The sequence below is a fragment of the Lissotriton helveticus genome, chromosome 9 (genome assembly GCF_964261635.1).
Source record: "Lissotriton helveticus chromosome 9, aLisHel1.1, whole genome shotgun sequence".
In the NCBI taxonomy this organism is placed as follows: Eukaryota; Metazoa; Chordata; class Amphibia; order Caudata; family Salamandridae; genus Lissotriton; species Lissotriton helveticus.
In genome coordinates this window covers 127,916,666-127,935,259 of record NC_136070.1, presented here as the reverse complement: position 1 = coordinate 127,935,259, position 18,594 = coordinate 127,916,666, and the positions used below count along the sequence as shown (strand labels likewise).

The following is an 18,594-nucleotide window of genomic DNA, read 5'->3' as shown; positions in this document are numbered from 1 at the left end:
CCCATCTCCACGGACGCCCTTTGGATAATTGTGTTTACGCACAGGACGCCCTGCTCGCCTGTTTCAGTCAGTGCATTCTCAGGATGGACTCGTCTCTGACCCTTAGAGGCGCTTGGGAACCTGCACGTGGACCCCTGGACCATTCTATGCCTACGCAGGACTCCATCTAATCCCTTTGGGTCAGTGAGTGCATGCGGATTACAGCGCCCCCTGCACTATGCACAGTGAGTGTGTGCACAGAAGACCTGGGCTTCTCGCACAGGCGTTTCCGCTCACCTGGACCATTGCGTGCAAGCACAGGAGCCATCTCCATGGACCACTGAGTAAATGCACAGAAGCCACTCTCTTAGCTCTATGGACCACTGAACGCAAACACGGGAGACCCATGCGCAGGAACCCACTCTCACCTCTTAGGGCCGGCGAGTGCATGCACAGGATCACCCTCTCCACTGTGGAGCCTTTCCTGCAAGTACATGCATTGACTCTCTTCACTATGGGCCAGTGATTGCGTGCACAGGGGACCCAGGAGGCATGCAGAGGAACCGGTGCTCACCTCTATGAACCTCTGACTTCATGCACAGGAACGCTAGCCCCCTTTCCGCCATTGAACACCGAGTGCAGGAACAGGAGATCAGGGGTGCATGTACGGAACCCCCTTCTCACCCCTATGGACCGCTGAGTGTATGCACTGGAGCCCCCCATCCACGATGGATTCTTTACTGCAGACAAAGGCATTAACTCTCTTCTCTATGGGCCGCTGAGTGCATGCACGGGAGGACCAGGGTGCATGGAGAGAGGAACCCCTTTGCACCGCTGAGTGTATGCACAGGAGCCCCAGAACACAGGAGCCCCAGAACACAGGAACCCCCCTATCCACTATGGTTCCCTCTGTGCACGCACAGGCCTCGTCGCCCTGCACTATGGACCAGTAAGTGCACCGGGGAGCACTTCTCGCCGGCGGATCTGTGAGTGCACGCACTGGACGCGCTAGGCCCCCCCTATGGATCTCCTCCATGGAGCCCTTCAGGTCCCTCTTGCACCATGTCGGCTGCAGGTCCCCCCCGGGGCCCGCTAGCGAGGCGCTGGCCGCCGCTGAGGACGAGGAGGAGGATGCGGATGGCAGGGCCCGCCCGGGGTGCCGGGAGGATGGGGAGCCGGGGGCCCAGCCCTTCTCCCCGCCCGGGCTCCCGGCCCTCTGGACCGCCGTGTTCGAGTACGAGGCCAGCGCGGAGGACGAGCTGACGCTGCGGCCGGGGGACGCCGTGCAGGTGCTGTCCAAGGACGCGCAGGTGTCCGGCGACGAGGGCTGGTGGACCGGCCGCATCGACGAGCGGGTGGGCATCTTCCCCAGCAACTACGTGAGCATCGGCGAGGGCCTGTCCGGCAAGATCCGGGGCCACGGGGGGCCGGAGCGGCCCTGCTACCGCACACCGGCGCTGCGGGTCAACGGTGAGGACAGGGGACGGGGCACGGTGCGTGGGGGAGGGGAGCGGGCTGAAGCCTGCTGCAGGTCAATGCTGAGCAGCGAGGGAGGGGTGGAGGCTTACGGACGGGGGTCTGCTCGGGAGAAGCGGGGTCCGAGGGCGTAGCTTCAGGGGTGGGGGTGTTCGGGGTGTTACACCCCCTTAAAAATGTATTTTCTGGTAAATAGTTGGGTACAGTTGGTTTCAGTCGGGTATGCTGAAGTGTCTGTTCGGTTTCACCAGCAATTTTTTTTACACACAAAGCCCACCCTCTCTCCCTCTCTGTTTTGAAAGTCTTCCAAAATTTTGATTTTACAAAATATTATTTTCTCTCACTTCGTACCCGTACCAACCCATATTCGTCTCCCTTTCCACTGCACCTTTAGCCCATTTCACGCACCCTGCTTGTCGTATAATGCATTTTAACACAATTAGCCAGCGTGAATGTTGGAAAATCTGGACCCCCCCAATTTTACTGACCAACCGACGCCCCTGGCAGGGTCCTGCAGATCAAGGGTGAGGACAGGGAAAGCAAGGACGAAAAGAGGAGGGGCCAGTTATTGTGTGGCAAATGGTGCTGCAGGTAAAAACACAACATAACGGTGCCGTTGGTAAAGTGGGGGCAGAGGTAATTGGTGAAGAATTTGTGGGGCACAGTCGGGACTCAGTGGTGTGGAGGTTTACACTCAATTCTGAGGCGGGAAATTTGCTGAGTAGAGATGGTGTTATGCATTTCTGTGGCGGGGAGTGGGTGATGCAGGCTTGTGGTAAGGAGGTGGGGTGCTGTGGGTCACTGATGTAGTGGATCAGTAGGAAAGGCAGTGCGTTAAGTGGGATGAAAAAGGCAGGGGTCTCTAAAAGGGCGTGACCAGAGATGCTTAACTGAAATCTTTTCAAGAGGTGTGACCTACATAATTAAGTGTGTCGCTTAATACATGTGAACTAAACTCCTGTGCCTCACACAGCCTGCCACTTGACCAATATATGTGTGCATTTGTGTTAGTTTTCTGTTAATGCATCCAGACATTTCACAAAGAGCAAACACATACGTATAAAACATGCCAGACTTATTGGCTTTGCCATTCTTTGTTATTAGTATCGGATACATGAGGAATAACAATAATATTGTGAATAATTAGAATTGAAAATGTTTGTTATGAAAATATGAGACTGGGAATTAAATATTACTACAGTCTGTGGAAGGAGTAGTGGTCTTTGGTTTCCCAACTGGTCCCATTTGTCAGTCACACCACTTTCCACTGTTAGACAATTAAACCATTTTTCTAACTACACCCTTTAGAAATCCTCAGTGTGCATGGCTCACACATCATATATTTTGTATTCATCACTGTCTTTTCACTTTGTACTTCAACATGTACTTTGCGTCGCTCCCTTTCACAGTGCTCTCTCACACTCTTCTCAACTACAAATACAGTGTTTTCCCTTGGAACTGTCAATGTTTTAACACCGGAGTGAACTTCCTTCACACACCCTTTCACATAAAATGGTAATTATGATTGGCACACATGTGACCATCGTTCTGTGCACTCTGAAGAAGAAGCCAAAGATTGTGTGAGCATATACCCTGAATACTTTTATGACCCAGTGACAGGCGTTGTGAGAAACCCACACTACCTCTAGCCTCAACATTTGAGTTCAAAGCCACGCCCGTCATGAACACCAATCCATAAACTGTACTCAGTACACAGAAAGTACTACATAGGAGGCACATGGTGCAATAAAAAGGTACTACCAAAATAAACATTTGGAAAATGGAACTATTCAATGCAAGATGAATTAAAAAGTGAGCTGTAAATAGGGACTCACTGTTTACATGGATTAATTTAAGGGTGTTTACAGACATTGTTGAGAAATGGATTGGGGCGTTTGTCAGTAAGGCTAATGACATTGGTATAGGCCCAGCCAGGACTCGAGTCTAAGTAGTTTTTTAATTACTCCACTTATGGCATCCCACAGGACCCACTGCACTTAAGGTCCTGAGTAAAGAGATGAGGGGAAGGAATGCTGCAGGTCATAGGTGATGGGGTACTTGCACGTCAGTAGTTAGGTAGTTGATGGGCAAGCCGATGGCAAGGAGATATTGATGGACACGAAGAGGGATGCTTGTCAGTGTTATGGAGATTCAGATGGTTCACATCAAATCATTATGACAAAGATGAGTTTCAGGGGTTGCTGAAGGTCAAGAGTGAGGTGATTTTAGAGTATGGTGGAGGGAGGTGCTGCAGGTCGATGGGGTTGTGCTGTTTGCGAGAGAGGCAGCACTGGCAAATGCGGCTGATTGGGTGATAAACGTAAATACTGCTATGGGCCTCACAGGTGAAAAATTAGGAGGTTGGTAGAGGCTAATTTTAAGGGGATGACGTCCTACAGGTGAAAATAAAGATGAGGTACCAGAGGTGAACAATGAGGAGATAGAATGGCACATGTGAAGGGTGATGTGAAGCTGTGAGACAGGTTCTTGATAGGACGGTGGTGGTAATTGTGAACTGTTTGAGGTGGGATGTTAGAGACAGGAAGATATGTCACAGTACAGGTGAGTGGAGTTGAGCTAGTGTGGTATTGTTGAATGATGAGTGGATGATGTATAAGGTGTAATGTGAAGGTGGTGGTAAAGGTGAAATGTAAAAAGATTCGGTAGTAGAGTTGAAGGAAGCTGAGGCGTGGGCTAGTTAAGAATTTGAGGCGATAGACTATGATGCGGATACATGCTTAGGAGATGTGGTGGTGGAGCTGCATGCTGAGGGTATGTGGTGGTTCAGAAAAGGGGGTGGTGATGAACAGAGTGCCTGAATTAAGCAGACCACTCTTACCCAGTCCAAAGATCAGGGCTTGATCCATCACCGTTTTTTAGCTCACTGCACCATCCCAGCTCAGAACTTGGCTATATGCAAATTAGTCTGTTCCTGTCCCAGTGCATGATGGGAACAGGGCAAACCAAACTACCAAGCCAATTCTTATACTGGGAAGGAAACAAGCTACCGGGGACCGGTTTCTGGCATTTCAGCCTCGTCGGCCCGGCTTGCTTGAATCCTGATGGTGCAATCAGCAAGGGACTCACATCTGAGTATACCCTTCCACGCTTATGGTGGACAAAATGATTCAGAAAAGGGGGTGGTGATGAACAGAGTGCCTGAATTAAGCAGACCACTCTTACCCAGTCCAAAGATCAGGGCTTGATCCATCACCGTTTTTTAGCTCACTGCACCATCCCAGCTCAGAACTTTGCTATATGCAAATTAGTCTGTTCCTGTCCCAGTGCATGATGGGAACAGGGCAAACCAAACTACCAAGCCAATTCTTATACTGGGAAGGAAACAAGCTACCGGGGACCGGTTTCTGGCATTTCAGCCTCGTCGGCCCGGCTTGCTTGAGGGTATGTGGTGGTACAGGTGAATGCCGAGGGACTGTGGCGAAAGAAGGGATTGCTGAGGAAATGTCATGGTTTAAGTGAATGCGAATGATGTAGGGTACTACAGATGAATGTCCAGGTGAATTTCTGAGATAGTTTAGTAGTAGGGATGAATGATGGGAAGATGGAGAGGTGTGCAGGAGAGTGATGTGAGACAGCCTGAGGATGCCCTTGAAGTCAGTGAGGGGATAGGTGTTGCATACTACTGATGAGAAAGGCTATTGGAAATCGAGTATGTTATTCACACGAGGTGGGCAGTCAGTGAAAATAAGACTTGCTAGTGACTAATGAATTGTGAGATCCGTGCCATTTAGCATTTGTATGTATTATTTATGTTTGGCTCAAAATATTACTTTTGGTAAGAGATGTCGATAGCCTTTTTAGGTAATGCATAGGCAGCACGTATGCGCTGTATGCAAGACATGCTGTATTCAGTAAAAGGACTTTGGTTCCCACCTGCTTCTTACCATAGGTTTTACTCCAGTGTCACACTTCTTGGCTGCCGCCTAACTGGTTTGCACAGCCGATACGTCACTTCCGTTCTTAGCTGAGAAGCACTGGCCAAGTATAGATTAAATCCTCTTCATTAGTGCCCGTCCGCTGTTATGCAGGTGCTATTTCTTCTACCCCTTCCCATTCCCCTGCCCACTTTGCGAATGCGTGCATTTTTTATTAGTTGCTTTCCGACCGTAATGTAACTGGTGGACCAACAATTTTGGGTCGAGCTTGCGCTAATATAAAACAGCAGAAAAAAATAAATTGATAACAGAAATTGTACAGGTCTACGCTTCAGTTTCCCATTCGTGGCAGTTTAAGTATTTCTTTAGTTATTTAAAATATTTACATATCAGTATCACCAGAGTGATTCTTTCAAGTTCTGTAATTAGGCAAGTAGCGTTGATGCACACGTAATGGATGCGTTGCTTGCAAGTCCTCTAATGGGAAGTTCCGCACAGTACGTTTGTGTGTATCGCTAGACACCGAGTGAGACGGAGATTGTAAACATCCTACCAGGGGCGAATGTGCCGCTATGGACCTCCTCCAGAGTGTTTTGAGGTGAGGAGAACAAAAGCTGGCAGTGGAACATTACTTTCCCCCATCACATATTCATAAAGGTCATTTATGTAAATGTAAATGTACCAGTATTTATAGAGCGCACAGCTACTTCCCTGAGGTAGTGTCCCGGCGCTGTCCGTATACCGCTTAGGAACCCTTCCTGGTTTTCCCTGTGAGTGTCCACTCCTGGACACCCCCAGGGGGAAACCAGGCATCCCAGCACTTTTTGGGGCCGTTGTGGAGATTAAGCAAGCTATTGCCCAGAGTCGCAGAGTAGGACCCATGATTAGACTAGGCACGGAGGCGAGAATTATCAGGTCTGAGGAAATTGAGCCCAAGACCCGCCGAGGCGGGTATTGAACCCTGGTCCCGGGCCAGACCTCTGCATCAGGGTCTGCCGCTCTAACCATTTGAGCCACACTTCTCTTTAAGTAACACAGCTTGGATTGCTTTGGGCTCGGTAGCAGTACGAGAGGCTGTGCTGCGTGGAACTCTGTCGAGGACGACAAACAGTTTCTTTATTTTTTTGTCTATGACACTCCTGCTCTAGTATTGTTGTCTATTGTCTATTTCTATGCATGTGTCTGGGATCCTGGAGTGGCTGCCAACAGGAACAATATTCAGAGAAGTGGAGGAAGTGCTGAGGGCTGAGAGGTGGGCGGTGGTGAGGTAGGCTAATGTGTGACAGACTTCAGCTGCACTGCTTGGATCCCCTTATAATACTGCAACTTCCTTATTCCTGTTCTTTCTTGTTTTTCTTGGTGTATTCGAGTATTTGAGTTCTACTGATGCCAAGGGTTGTGCTGTGTGTGGTGCAGCCCTCTCTTGTCAGCAGTTCGAGTACTCCCATCTTCCACAAACTTCCCTTGACGCGGGTGCCTTCAGAGTGCTTGTATAATGAGTGGGTCTGTGAAGTGCTGCTTTTTTCTGGCTTCGATAATGCTAGCACTGCACAGAGAACCTCCTCAAAGCCTTTGCTAGAGCCTATGCTTTCAGAGGTAGCTTGTGAGTGCCCGTGTCAACCATTATGTCATATTCGAGAACTCCTCAACGGTCCTCGTGTATGCAGCAACCACCTTACTATCTCATCCTTCCTCTGCCCTCTGCCATTCTATGCCTTCCTCTAGCCAACACCTTTGTATGCATTCCGTTATCCGCTTCCCTCGTATGTATTCCCATGTCGTTCACCTTCGTATGCATTACGCTGTCCTGTGCACTCTAATGCATTCTTCTTTTTTTTTAAGTTTGAAAGCTTTATTGAGATAAAATTGGTAATACAGTAAGGTGACATCAGCAGAACAAAATGCAAAAAAGGGGGAGTATACATGGGAGAAATAAAACATAGGTCGCTGGTGGCACAATGAAAAAAATCAAAGCATTTTTAAAGAGTTTTCTGGGGGGGGGAGAACGGGGAGGGAAGGGAGGGATGAGAACAATGTTAATACAATTAAGAGTAAAAATAGAAATATGTATGTAAATTGGTGGCAATAAAGTACAGTATATGCACAAGTATATTAAAAATCTATGGAATAAGAACCATATCAACAAGAAAACATAAGTAAGATAAGAACTACATTAGTGAAAGCTAAAAATATGAACTATAAGCAGGAGTACAACTGTTCAAGGGGGTCGAAAATTGTCACAGGAAAGCGGGGTATAAGGCTTTTTGGCGGACTGATCTAAATATAGGGTAAGAGGCAGCCAATAAAGTTCAACATTACGAGAGGGTTTACAGCTGGACGCAAATGCAACATCCAATCTATGAGAGTGACAAAGGAGATTCCACCAACAATTTATGGACATTTTGGTCAAAGATTTCCAATTGGAAGCTATATGTTGGAGTGCAAGGGCAAGCATGAGGTCAAAAAGACCAAGTGAATGTGGGGGAATGTCAAAAGATTCGGACAGGCTACCCAAAAACACCAAAGAAGTAGAAAAAGAAATAGAAAAATTAAAAATACGAGAAATGCGAGACCAGACCTGTGACCAGAAAAGTCGTACTGAAGGACAGAAAAAGAAAAGATGAAGAAGATCAGCGTTGGGAGCATTACAGGTCCAACAGTTAGCAGTAGAGGAAGAGAGAAAGCGAGAAAGAGAGAGGGGAGAGAGGTATAGTCTGTGATAGAAGAAAAAGAGGGATTGAGTGAGAGAAGCAGTACGAGAGGTCTTCAAAGATTTAGCCCATATTTTGTCCCACAGAGAAATCGGCCAAGAGCAAACAAAGTCTTTTTCCCAAGAAAGTTCCAATTTTGATTTGGGACGATCGGGAGCAGGAGTCAAGAAGTAACGATAAATAAGAGAAGCTTTAGGAATAGTAGAAAGAATAGTAAGAAGAGATGAAGAAGAAGTAGATGTTACGTCTGAGGGTAGAGAATAGTAGCGATCAAGAACGGTTTCCATAAGAAGATAGTATTTGTTTGCAAACGAGGAAGGGCAACGAAATTGGGATTGAAATTGAGGAAAGGAACAGGGAGAGGACCCGTCAAAGAGATGGTGAACCCAGATGATACCCTTCGATCTCCATGAAGTCCAAGCAACAGGCCTATTTTGTATGAGGATAAGTGAGTTATACCAAATGGGTGACAATAAGAAGGATGTACGAGAGACTGAGAGTGTGGATACCAAGGGCCTTAAAAGAGAAGAAGTGTGTTTGAATAATGGGGGATTGAGGCATGAAGCCTTAGCAGTGAAGCGAATTGCATCTTGAAAAGAGTAAGGAGACAATAATTCACGTTCAACAGAGAGCCAAAGGGGAGAAAAAGGGTTTATGTCGTGCGATAGCCAGCGAGAAGCTTGACGAAGAGAGAAAGATTTATGATAGAGTCTAAAGTCTGGAAAATTAACCCCAGCATTAGATTTAGCTTGACGAAGGGCTAAGAGAGAAATACGAGCTTTCTTCTGTTTCCAGAGAAACTTAGACAAGACGGAGTCAATACGACGGAAGTAGAGAGCGGGGATATGTATTGGAAGCATAGAGAGTAAATAAATCCGGATTGGAGCAATCATCATCTTGATCGAGTCAAGACGGCCCCACCAGGAAAGGAATAGGGGGTTCCAAGAAGAGAGCAAAGAATCAATTCTAGAGACGACTGCAGACATATTAAGTTTGATAGAGGAGGAAAGAGAGTTAGAGAAGAGAACGCCAAGATATTTGATTTTCTTACTGTTCCAAGCAAAACCAGTGGAGGCAAAAAAGTGTGGGAGGCAGAATTTAGTTAAGGGAAGAATCTCCGTTTTGTCAGAATTTATTTTATATCCGGAAACCAAGGAAAATTTCTGAAATTCAGCTCATTAGGAAGGGACAGAGGTGACTGGGTCTGAAATGAATAAAAGTATGTCATCTGCGTAAGCAGATAATTTCAGCTGATGAGGACCGTACGGAAAACCAGAAATGGAAGAATTGTTACGAATAGAAGATATAAAGGGTTCAAGTGCTAAAATAAAAAGAAGGGGGGAAAGAGGACAGCCTTGACGCACACCACGTTTAAGTGTGAAAGGGGAGGTAAGTTGACCATTAACGAGAACTGAAGCTTTGGGCATAGAATAAATTAAAGAGATGTAAGAAATGAATTTCGGACCGAAACCATGCCACTTCAGGGACGCTATCAGAAAGGACCAATCAACCCGATCAAAGGCTTTTTCAGCATCAACCGAGATAGCTGCAAGAGGAAAAGAAAGGGATGGAGCCTTATTGAGAACATTGAGAAGAAGTCTGGAATTATCCGATGTAAGACGGCCCTTAACGAAACCACACTGTTCCTTCCCAATGAGATGTGGTAAGAATGGATCAAGACGCAGAGCCAACAATTTCGCAAAAACTTTATAATCTACGTTTACTAGAGAGATTGGTCGATAATTCTTGCAGAATTTGGGATCCCTGCCCTCTTTAGGGATGAGGCATATGGTAGCATCTTGAAAGGAGCCTTGGGCTAGGCCAGCTGAACAGAAAGATTGAAAAAGAGAGAGAAGCTTAGGTAAGAGAAGATCGGAAAAATGTAGGTAAAATTCAACTGGAAATCCGTCAGGTCCCGGGGTCTTACCTTTGGTCAGAGAAGATAAAGCTGTGGATAACTCCGAAAGCGTAAAGTCTGAATCAATGGTCGAGAAATTAAGTTGGGAAGTGACTGGTTGAGGTAGATTTTCAAAATATGATTGGAGGAGTTCTGGGGTAGGGGGGTTCTCAGGGGAGTACAAAGATTCATAGAAGGAGTGAAATTGTTCCAGAATTTCTTTATCTGTGTGTAAGAGGGTATTGGTCGGAGAATAGATAGAGTCAATAAGCGTTCGCTCTTTACGTGATTTCAGATAGTTAGCTAGTAATTTACCCGATTTATTACGGCCTCCGTAGTAACGCGCGCTACCCCGAAGAAGAAAGGAAGAAGCTGAGTCTGTGGTAAGTTTGTTGAAAGCAATTTTCGCTTGAAGAAGTTCAGGGGACATATGATGTGGAGAGGAGGTATAAAATTGGTGTTCTAATGACTTAATATGTGCGAGAGCGACTTGACGTTTCTGAATACATTTCTTCTTCTTTTTGGAGACAAAGTCAATAATAAATCCGCGAGCTGTGGCTTTGAATGAGTCCCAAAGAACATGGGGGGGAGTATCAGGAGCAGAATTAATTTGGAAGAATTCAGAGGTAAAAGAACGAAAAGAGGAAGAGAAGAAAGGGTCAATAAGAAGAGAAGAATTAAAACGCCAGCGAGAGGGTTTAGGAAGAGGGGGAAGAAGATCGAAATCAGTGATGATAGGGGCATGATCAGAAATCCACCTAGTAGGAATGAATCACTTTTATGTTGAATACATTTTGCAGTAATGGAGGGCCAAAAAGAGGAATCAAAACATGTAGGACCATAAACGTTGAACAAGGTAATTGGGATGGCATTAATAAGTAACTTAGCAAGAATCCAGCGACCCTGATCATCCTTTTCTTCAAGAATTACTTTACATTTGAGACGTTTATGGATCAAAATGGCAACACCATTCTTTTTATGAGAGGCCGGAGAAAATAGGACAGTGCCAACCCATAATCTCTTTAGTTTCAAGGATTCAATATCTGAAAGATGGGTTTCTTGAATCAGAACAATGTCAGGATTATAGGAGGAGAGGTGTGAAAGTACTCTCTGCCGTTTAATCGGATGATTAAAACCTTTCACATTCCATGAAACAACTTTGAAAACCAAAACATTTTAAACTGTTCAAAATTGAAAAATGCAAAAAAGTACTGTACCAGTAATAAGCAACATATTAAAGAAGTAGAAGGAAAGCCAACCATTAGAGGAATAAAAGGAAAAATAGTGAAAATGAGAAGAAGGAAAGGAGAAAGGAAAAGGAAGAGGAAAAAGGGAGGGGGAAAGAATAAAGGAGAAGGAGAAGGTGCAGTAAAGGGGAAAGAAGGAAGAAAAAAGAGAATGCATAGAAGACAGTACAAATCCAGAAGGATGACTGCAATAAACATACCTGAAGGGGAAGAAACACAAAGGGAGGTGGGGAAGTGGTGATGCGTAACAAGACGGGTAGACTAGGATCAGAAGAAAAAGCGCACCGAAACCTCACAGAAGTACACGGGGTGATACATGGTGAGGGGACAACCAAGGTAGATCTGTACAAGGGAAGAAAGAACAATAATTAATTAGGAGTACATGAAATACATGACATACTATGATGATTACAAAATAAAGGAAAAATATTGCAGAACACAAAGAACGAAAAAATTAAGTAAGAAAGAATTGCAACTACATAGATGAGATAAAGATAGAGAGAGAAAACCAGAATAAGAATGGAAAGCAGTGATAAGGAACAAGAAAAATTAGGAACAAATTACAACAAGGTATAATAGAAAGAGAATAAAGAAAGAAGACACAGCGAAAGACCGTTCATAGAGAGAAACAAGAACAAGTATTCAAAAGATACAACAGCATGTATCAGCCACTATTTGAAGGCGAAGCATCCATTCCATCGTTGTTATGCAGGAGAAGGAAATTACGAAGTTCATCAGGATCTTGAAAGGACCAGGATTTGTTCTGGTGGGTGACTCTGAAGGTACATGGATGGAACAGGCCATATCGAGCTCCAAGAGAGCGTAGAGAGGGACGGAGAGCAAGGAATTCCTTTCGTCTAGCAGCAGTGGCGGTAGAAACGTCCTGGGAGATATAAACACGTTGTCCTTGCCAGGATAATTGTCTTTTGGCTCTAGCTGCAGAAAGAATGGACAATAAGTCTGTGAATCTCAAGAAAAGGATGATGACTCCACGAGGTTTGGTAGATGTCGACGATCGTGCCCCCAGTCTATGTGCTCTTTGAATACTGAGGAGTGTAGAAGGTGGCATGTCCAATAATTTCGGAAGGAAAGTTGAAAAGAAAGTGACAGGGTCATCCCCCTCAAGAGTTTCCGGCAAACCATAAATACGGAGGTTGTTCCGTCTATTTCGGTTTTCCAAATCCTCGGTGTGGCGTTGTAAAGAAAGAACAGTTTTTTCTAACGAGTCAATGCGTCGTGAATTGGACTGAACCTCAGGTATCTGCTGTTCTATGGAGGAGAGACGAGTATCCATGACTTCCCACTTGTCTTTTAAGAGTTGCATATCTCTACTTGTGTCCTCAATGAATGGACGCAATGCACACATTTCTTCAAGAATTAAATCAATGGATTGCGAAGGAGGAGACTCTGGTGTAGGAGAGTTCTGCTTCAACCTTTTTGGAGTCGACGCAGAAGGTGATGATTTATTTGACGGTGTTTGACCTGAAGAAGTACGTTGAGAAGAGGAAGTCGCCATCTCAACAGACCGTGAGGAAGTATCCAAGGTAGTGGAACTCGCAGGAGTAACTGCAGAGGCTGTGAAGACAAATTTGGGCTTGCGCAGATTCACCATAGGAGAAAGCGAGTACAAAATAGTACTTCCAGAAGTAGTATATGTGGAGGATTATATGCAGTGAATAGTAGAAAGCCGAGCCACTGGGAACAAAAGTGGTCTGATGACGTTGAGCGGTCTGGTTAGAATGGTCTGCGTGTCACTGTGAGGAAGCCATTACAGATTTATCGCCATCATAACTGAGAAATGAAGGCACAGTGTCACAGTTGTATGAGCGCTGTAGTCTGTTGTGCCGGCATGAAGAAAAACAACATTCCAGAATATTCGACACAGAAGTCCATAGGGATGGGATGGAAAGGCTGCAACAGCATACGTTAATAACAGGAATATGACCAAGCCGACGGTGAAGACAGTACCACCATATTAGCAAGTCTATGCAGGGGCCAACATACGAGATGATATATACCAGGATTGAAAAAGTGGTAAAAAAGGCTCTTGAAGAAGGAAAAGTATCATATCCTGAAGTAACAGTAACAATAATTATAATTACGCCTCAGAAATAGCGCGTTTTCGCTGTAGAAGCGTACATCCTAGAGAATATCATGTGGTAAGTCTGTGCGCTATATGCATATATCGAAATACGGAGGAGGAGGTAGGCATTAGAAAAACAATGTAGGAGGCAGTAAATTGTGAGGAGCAGAGTCGAAACCGCGGCTTGCAATCAGCCGCGATTATCGCAAAATGGCGGTCGCATGACAGACTGCCATAGACGACTTGAGGTAAATGCGGAGCGTAAACAATCCGGAAAGTGCTCCAAAAGCTCACCGCCAAGGTCCAGGGTCAAGGGGTAGATGATGACATGAGCCGGTGGCAGCAGGAAGAAGAAGGGCAACAAGTCCGCGAGGAGACCGGCAACACTGAGGCGGGTCACAAAATGGCGGAAGCCGGCAGCTCGATGCTCCGAGATGTGAAAAAGGTCATTGGAGCCGGTGAAGGGAAGTCGGAAAAACACACCTTTTGGTCACGGCATGTTCCGATGTCGAAATCCGTTGCTTGCAGCAGAAACGGTCTTCCTCACCGCAAGGAAAAGGTACGGAGGTGTTCCGGTGCGGAGGAGCTCCTCACCTAGCCGTCCATCTTGCGCGGCATCCAAGCCACGCCCACCTCTAATGCATTCTTCTGACCTCCGCCCTCGTATGCATTCTTTTGTCCTCATATTCAGTGCCTCCCCTCCACCCCTGTGTGCCTTCTCTTTCTGCCATGGGCCTCATGTATTCATTGTCTGCCCCCCACCCTCTTATGCAGTCACTTTCTTCCACCACCTTATGCTTCTCCTATATCTTCTGACCCATGAATGGAGCTCCTATCCTCTGCTCTAGTGTTCAGCCGCTTTCCTCCACTGTTCCACCTTTAGTATGCAATCCATTTCCTCTTCCCTGACATAAGGCGCCTATCCTCTGCATTTGTATACACCCTCCTTTACTCTGCAAAAATCAGCTGAGTACTTGTCACAAGCTCGCGCACTATCCATTACTCTAGCTTCATGTGCCAAGAATTAAAGCCAAAGCAATTACCCTTTAATGCAAAACAGGAGAGGGGGATAGGGTGAATTGCAAAAACGACCACTCTGTCTGTGAAATCCCAACCCAGACCGAATTGTTGCTTCTGTACTGAGCAATAATTTTCCCACTGATTGGAAAATTAATTTGATTTAATAGCCAGGAAAAGAAAACCACTTGAAATGTTTTGAGGTACCTTTGTTGTACATCTGTATATATAGAATTTGTTCAGCCTGAGGTATATGGTGGCAACTTTTATTTATTTGCGATTTTCAAGGCAATATTGCCACCTGAGGTCACTTTACAGGGCACACGAGTCTCAATGAAAACAAGTGCATGCAGGGAACAGTAAGAGAGGCGCTCCACTAATTGTGTTATTGTCTAACACAGAAAAATAGACATTTATACACACAAGTGTCACCACAAAAGTAAGCCATAAACTCAGACAATACTCTTACCATAAACTGAACCTGGTCAGTGTGGACAATTAGGACCCAGGAGTAGGCAAGGCAGAATGCCATCACCATATCACTTCTTAAGCTTCTTTATTGACAATCTATGGCTGTATGGTATTGCTGGAGTCAGGTTACACTTTTCTCTCTGGCCACAGCTAAAGATTCTTCCCTAGGCCATGCAGAATATCTGAGTTGCTTCTCTTAAATGTTAAGATAAAGAAAAACAGGCCACCCCTTGTTGGTAAGGCAGGCAAGGGGGTGCATTTTACATCTGCCATGCACATATGTAGTATAAATAATACTCACGGGCCACCACTGCAACACAGACATCATGAGTACTTTGTTTGATGTAGACCGGGTTCTACAGGTCTCACACGATGGGGCTTCAGACAGAAGCACTGATGATATTCTACCGCACAAAACAGTGCTTTCCATTATGCATGTTAAAGCATCGCACAGTAATGAGCACCATTTTGCCAAAAATATAACGTCAAGAACTACCACCATTGCATAAGCTGATTTGTTGTCCGATTAGATCTGCACCATCCCTTGGAGGTCTTGCCTGCATGGCCATATGTGCACCTTGCTTGTTAATTATTTGTGCATGTTTAGATTGGCACTATCATTCAGGATCAGCAGTGTGTCTTCAGATTTCCCCCATCATGCAGTAATCCATGCAGTAATCATTAGTGTATGTTTATTATATTTATATCATCAGTTGAGCCTCTGTACGTATTTGGATTTGAACTGTCACTGATTAGTAATCACTCGTGCTGATATTATAACAGACCGGTGCTCACTCATACATTCTCAGTCCAGATTTCATGCACAGACGTCAAAGCTGAGGCAGAGTGGATAAGTGAGACATCTGCCATTGTCCTAGCCTGGAAATGATTGAGGATTGTGGACGGGTATGCACATATGCACTCCCACTGGTTTCTGATTTGCTCTGCCTAGATTAGCAATGCACCACTAGCACTGTAATCGGTGAGCTGTACTTACAGCACCACCCCTCCAAAACACATAAATAAAAAACACTTACATTTACAACACCAATAGCTCTAACTATCGCGAATACGAAACCTATTGCTTTGCCAATACTTGTTTATTTGTTAGGCCTTTTGAATTTACTAAGATTGTGTGTATAATATACTTATAGTGGCTTTCAGCCAGCCTCTTCATATATTGGTTTGTAATTGCGCTATGCATGTTTTTCTTCTACCCACTATAGCATACAGCAGGGGGTAATGAGTGACGGTATTCTATTCTTTCACGAGAAGCACATACACACAAAGTAGTTCCCTTAAGTGCCAGGGACTATAACTGCAATGTACGTATTTAGAGTCTAAATAATATTTGCACTTTTAGCCTCTATTAGCCTATATTGTTTTTTTTTGTTCGATTGATGCAGGCCTGATCGCTTTCCCACTGTAAAGTTTTACAAAAACCACCTCAAAAGAAGCATTGACAAGGCCAAAAGGCTACTGGCCATAGCTAGACTTATTGGCTTTGCCACTGGTGTTTGTGTATGCATTGAGTATTTCCACTTCTAGCTTCCCGCCCCTTAGATTCATGTGAAATCTCTTTAGCAGAGGCAATTGACTGGGGCAGTTCGTACGATATAGAGACAAAAACTGAGCTAGCCTCAGAAGGTCCACTCAGTGGCAGGATTCTCTTACTGCTTATGCTACCTCCTCCATTATTACTCCCAGGCTGGCTCAGCTTCCCCTTAGATAAGTCGCATTTTACACCACTGAAAGGCTTGGATATTTATATATTAGCTCTGATAGATTTAGCCTGTTTAGAAATTCTCATCGCGGAGAGTTTCTCCAGTCTGCCAACTTCTTCTCGCCATAATGATGCTCCCACCTTTGGCGTAAATTACAACGTTTAAAAATGTCGTTCTCTCAGGTTTCGAAACATTTGATGGTTGTTTGCAGAACCTGGACCAATACGTGCTTGCAATTTATGATATTCCCTTTCAGTTGCACTGATGATTGGGCATTCTTGGAGCTATTGCTCCCTGGAAGTTTCAAGTCTTTGTACCAAGGAAGGTGAAGGCAAGTATTTACTTACTTGCCTTGTTCTCCATAGACGGGTTACCCCATTTGCAAATGACTTGCAGAATTAAACCGTAGAACGCACTGTAAGTCATGCCATTGGGAACACTCACAAAGTACTGGTGTGGCCTGTGTCTCTATGAGTTCTCATAGCCCAAAATCTGTTCCTGCCACTGGTTTGAGGAAGCCTATATCCTGGTTGCTTCTACATGTGCCTCAGCATGAATCTCATATGGGTTGTGCAAGTAGAAGCAGCCATGGTTTGTATAATGCATAATCATCCAGGCCCGCATCACCAAAAAACAGGATGTTCAATGGAATTCACTTATGATGTCCAGTGATACTAACCAGATGTGTCATGCCAAAGAAAGAGAAATGGGTACTTAGGTTCTGGTACTACTAACCTCAAGTTGGCACTCCATCCAAGTGCAGAAAAATCTAGACGCAGGAAGAAAGGGACCACTATTTATAGGAGTCATTGGAAGAATCAGTAGAGGGGGTCTTGGACCAGTGAGTTATCAAGTTATCCACTGAAGCAGTCCTTTCTTTGCAATCATGGGATTTGTTCCTGAAGGAGCAGGTATTCAAAGCCATAGCAATGGCAGATTCCTGGCTCCCCAAAGTGGTCTGATACTGGCTTGTTTTGTTCTTGGTGAGAGAAGTGCACACACAGGATGTTGGCACATGCCCTGTCCACCATCTACTCACTTCCTGTATTATGGCAAATAGGCCAAATGGAACCCACACTGCAAGAAGGGTCGGCTGCACACCAGCAGGACTTCTTGCTGCATAACCTCAATGCAGTCCTTGGGACGTGTCTGCTTCCTCCTGTGACCCATGCCCTTGCTCGGGTTAGTCAGTTACGAAGCCATTTAGAGGTGCTTGTGAGGTCCATCTAAAGTCACCCCAAGACAGTAGCTTCGTCTGGATACCCTTCTGGCCTAGCTTCTCACTGCACTTTGCACAGCAGTAAACGGACCATCTAAGGCAGACAGAGGCTACATAGATTTTCAAAAATTCTAAAAACATTTTCCCAAATTGTCTCCACACCTCCGGTGCAGGGGACAGCCGTCCAGCTGGTTTCTGAGTTGGACTGCAGTGGCCTGCAGATTCCAGTCCCGTTGGCGCAGGTACTGTTGTAGGCAGCATCATTCAGGCTGACCCCTCTGGTCTGCCACTGATAAAGACTGAGGGACCTCATCCAGCTGGCCAGCCAGCCACTAATGTGGGCATAAGAATACTTCCTCAATAAGTGAGACCTTTTCAGTGCCTGGTTGAGAGCACAGTGGTTGTACTCTGCATGGAGAAGAGCTTATTACCTTAGAACAAAGTGTAAATGTAAGCACGAGGCCATCCCCATTTCCGATAATGATGGAAATGAACTGCATAGTGTTGGAAGTGTACACCACATAGAAGCAGGCAGATCTCAAAGCTTACCAACTGAACTGGGGGTCTAATAGATATCAAGCCACCAAGTGCTTTTCAGGTTACTAGCGACAGAATTAGAAGAGTGAAGATAACAGGAATGTTAAAGGAACCAGAAATCATTGAGCTGAACTTGGATTCCCATCAACAATCAGAGTGATCAATCTTATCATCTGGTTATCCACCCATATGGATGATATGTCTCCTGATCGTGGAGACAGACTTCCAATAAAGGGATTTGCTCAATGGAATCCGAATAAGGACCACAGAGAAAAAAGTGAGGCTGACTGTGCAATATTTTCAGTCTGTGACCACTTGGGAATCAGAAAGCAGTGCA

At 45.3% G+C, this 18,594-nt stretch overlaps 1 protein-coding gene across 1 annotated transcript in view; it reads left to right on the top strand.

Annotated features, from left to right (window-relative positions):
• Positions 1–1,013: 1,013 nt before the first annotated feature.
• The window catches only part of MAP3K9 (mitogen-activated protein kinase kinase kinase 9), a 349,830-nt gene continuing 332,249 nt past the window's right edge, over positions 1,014–18,594 (top strand). The window contains exon 1 of the mRNA XM_078659615.1: positions 1,014–1,449. Coding sequence (XP_078515741.1) covers positions 1,014–1,449 — 436 coding nt within the window. The remainder of the gene's footprint in view (positions 1,450–18,594) is intronic.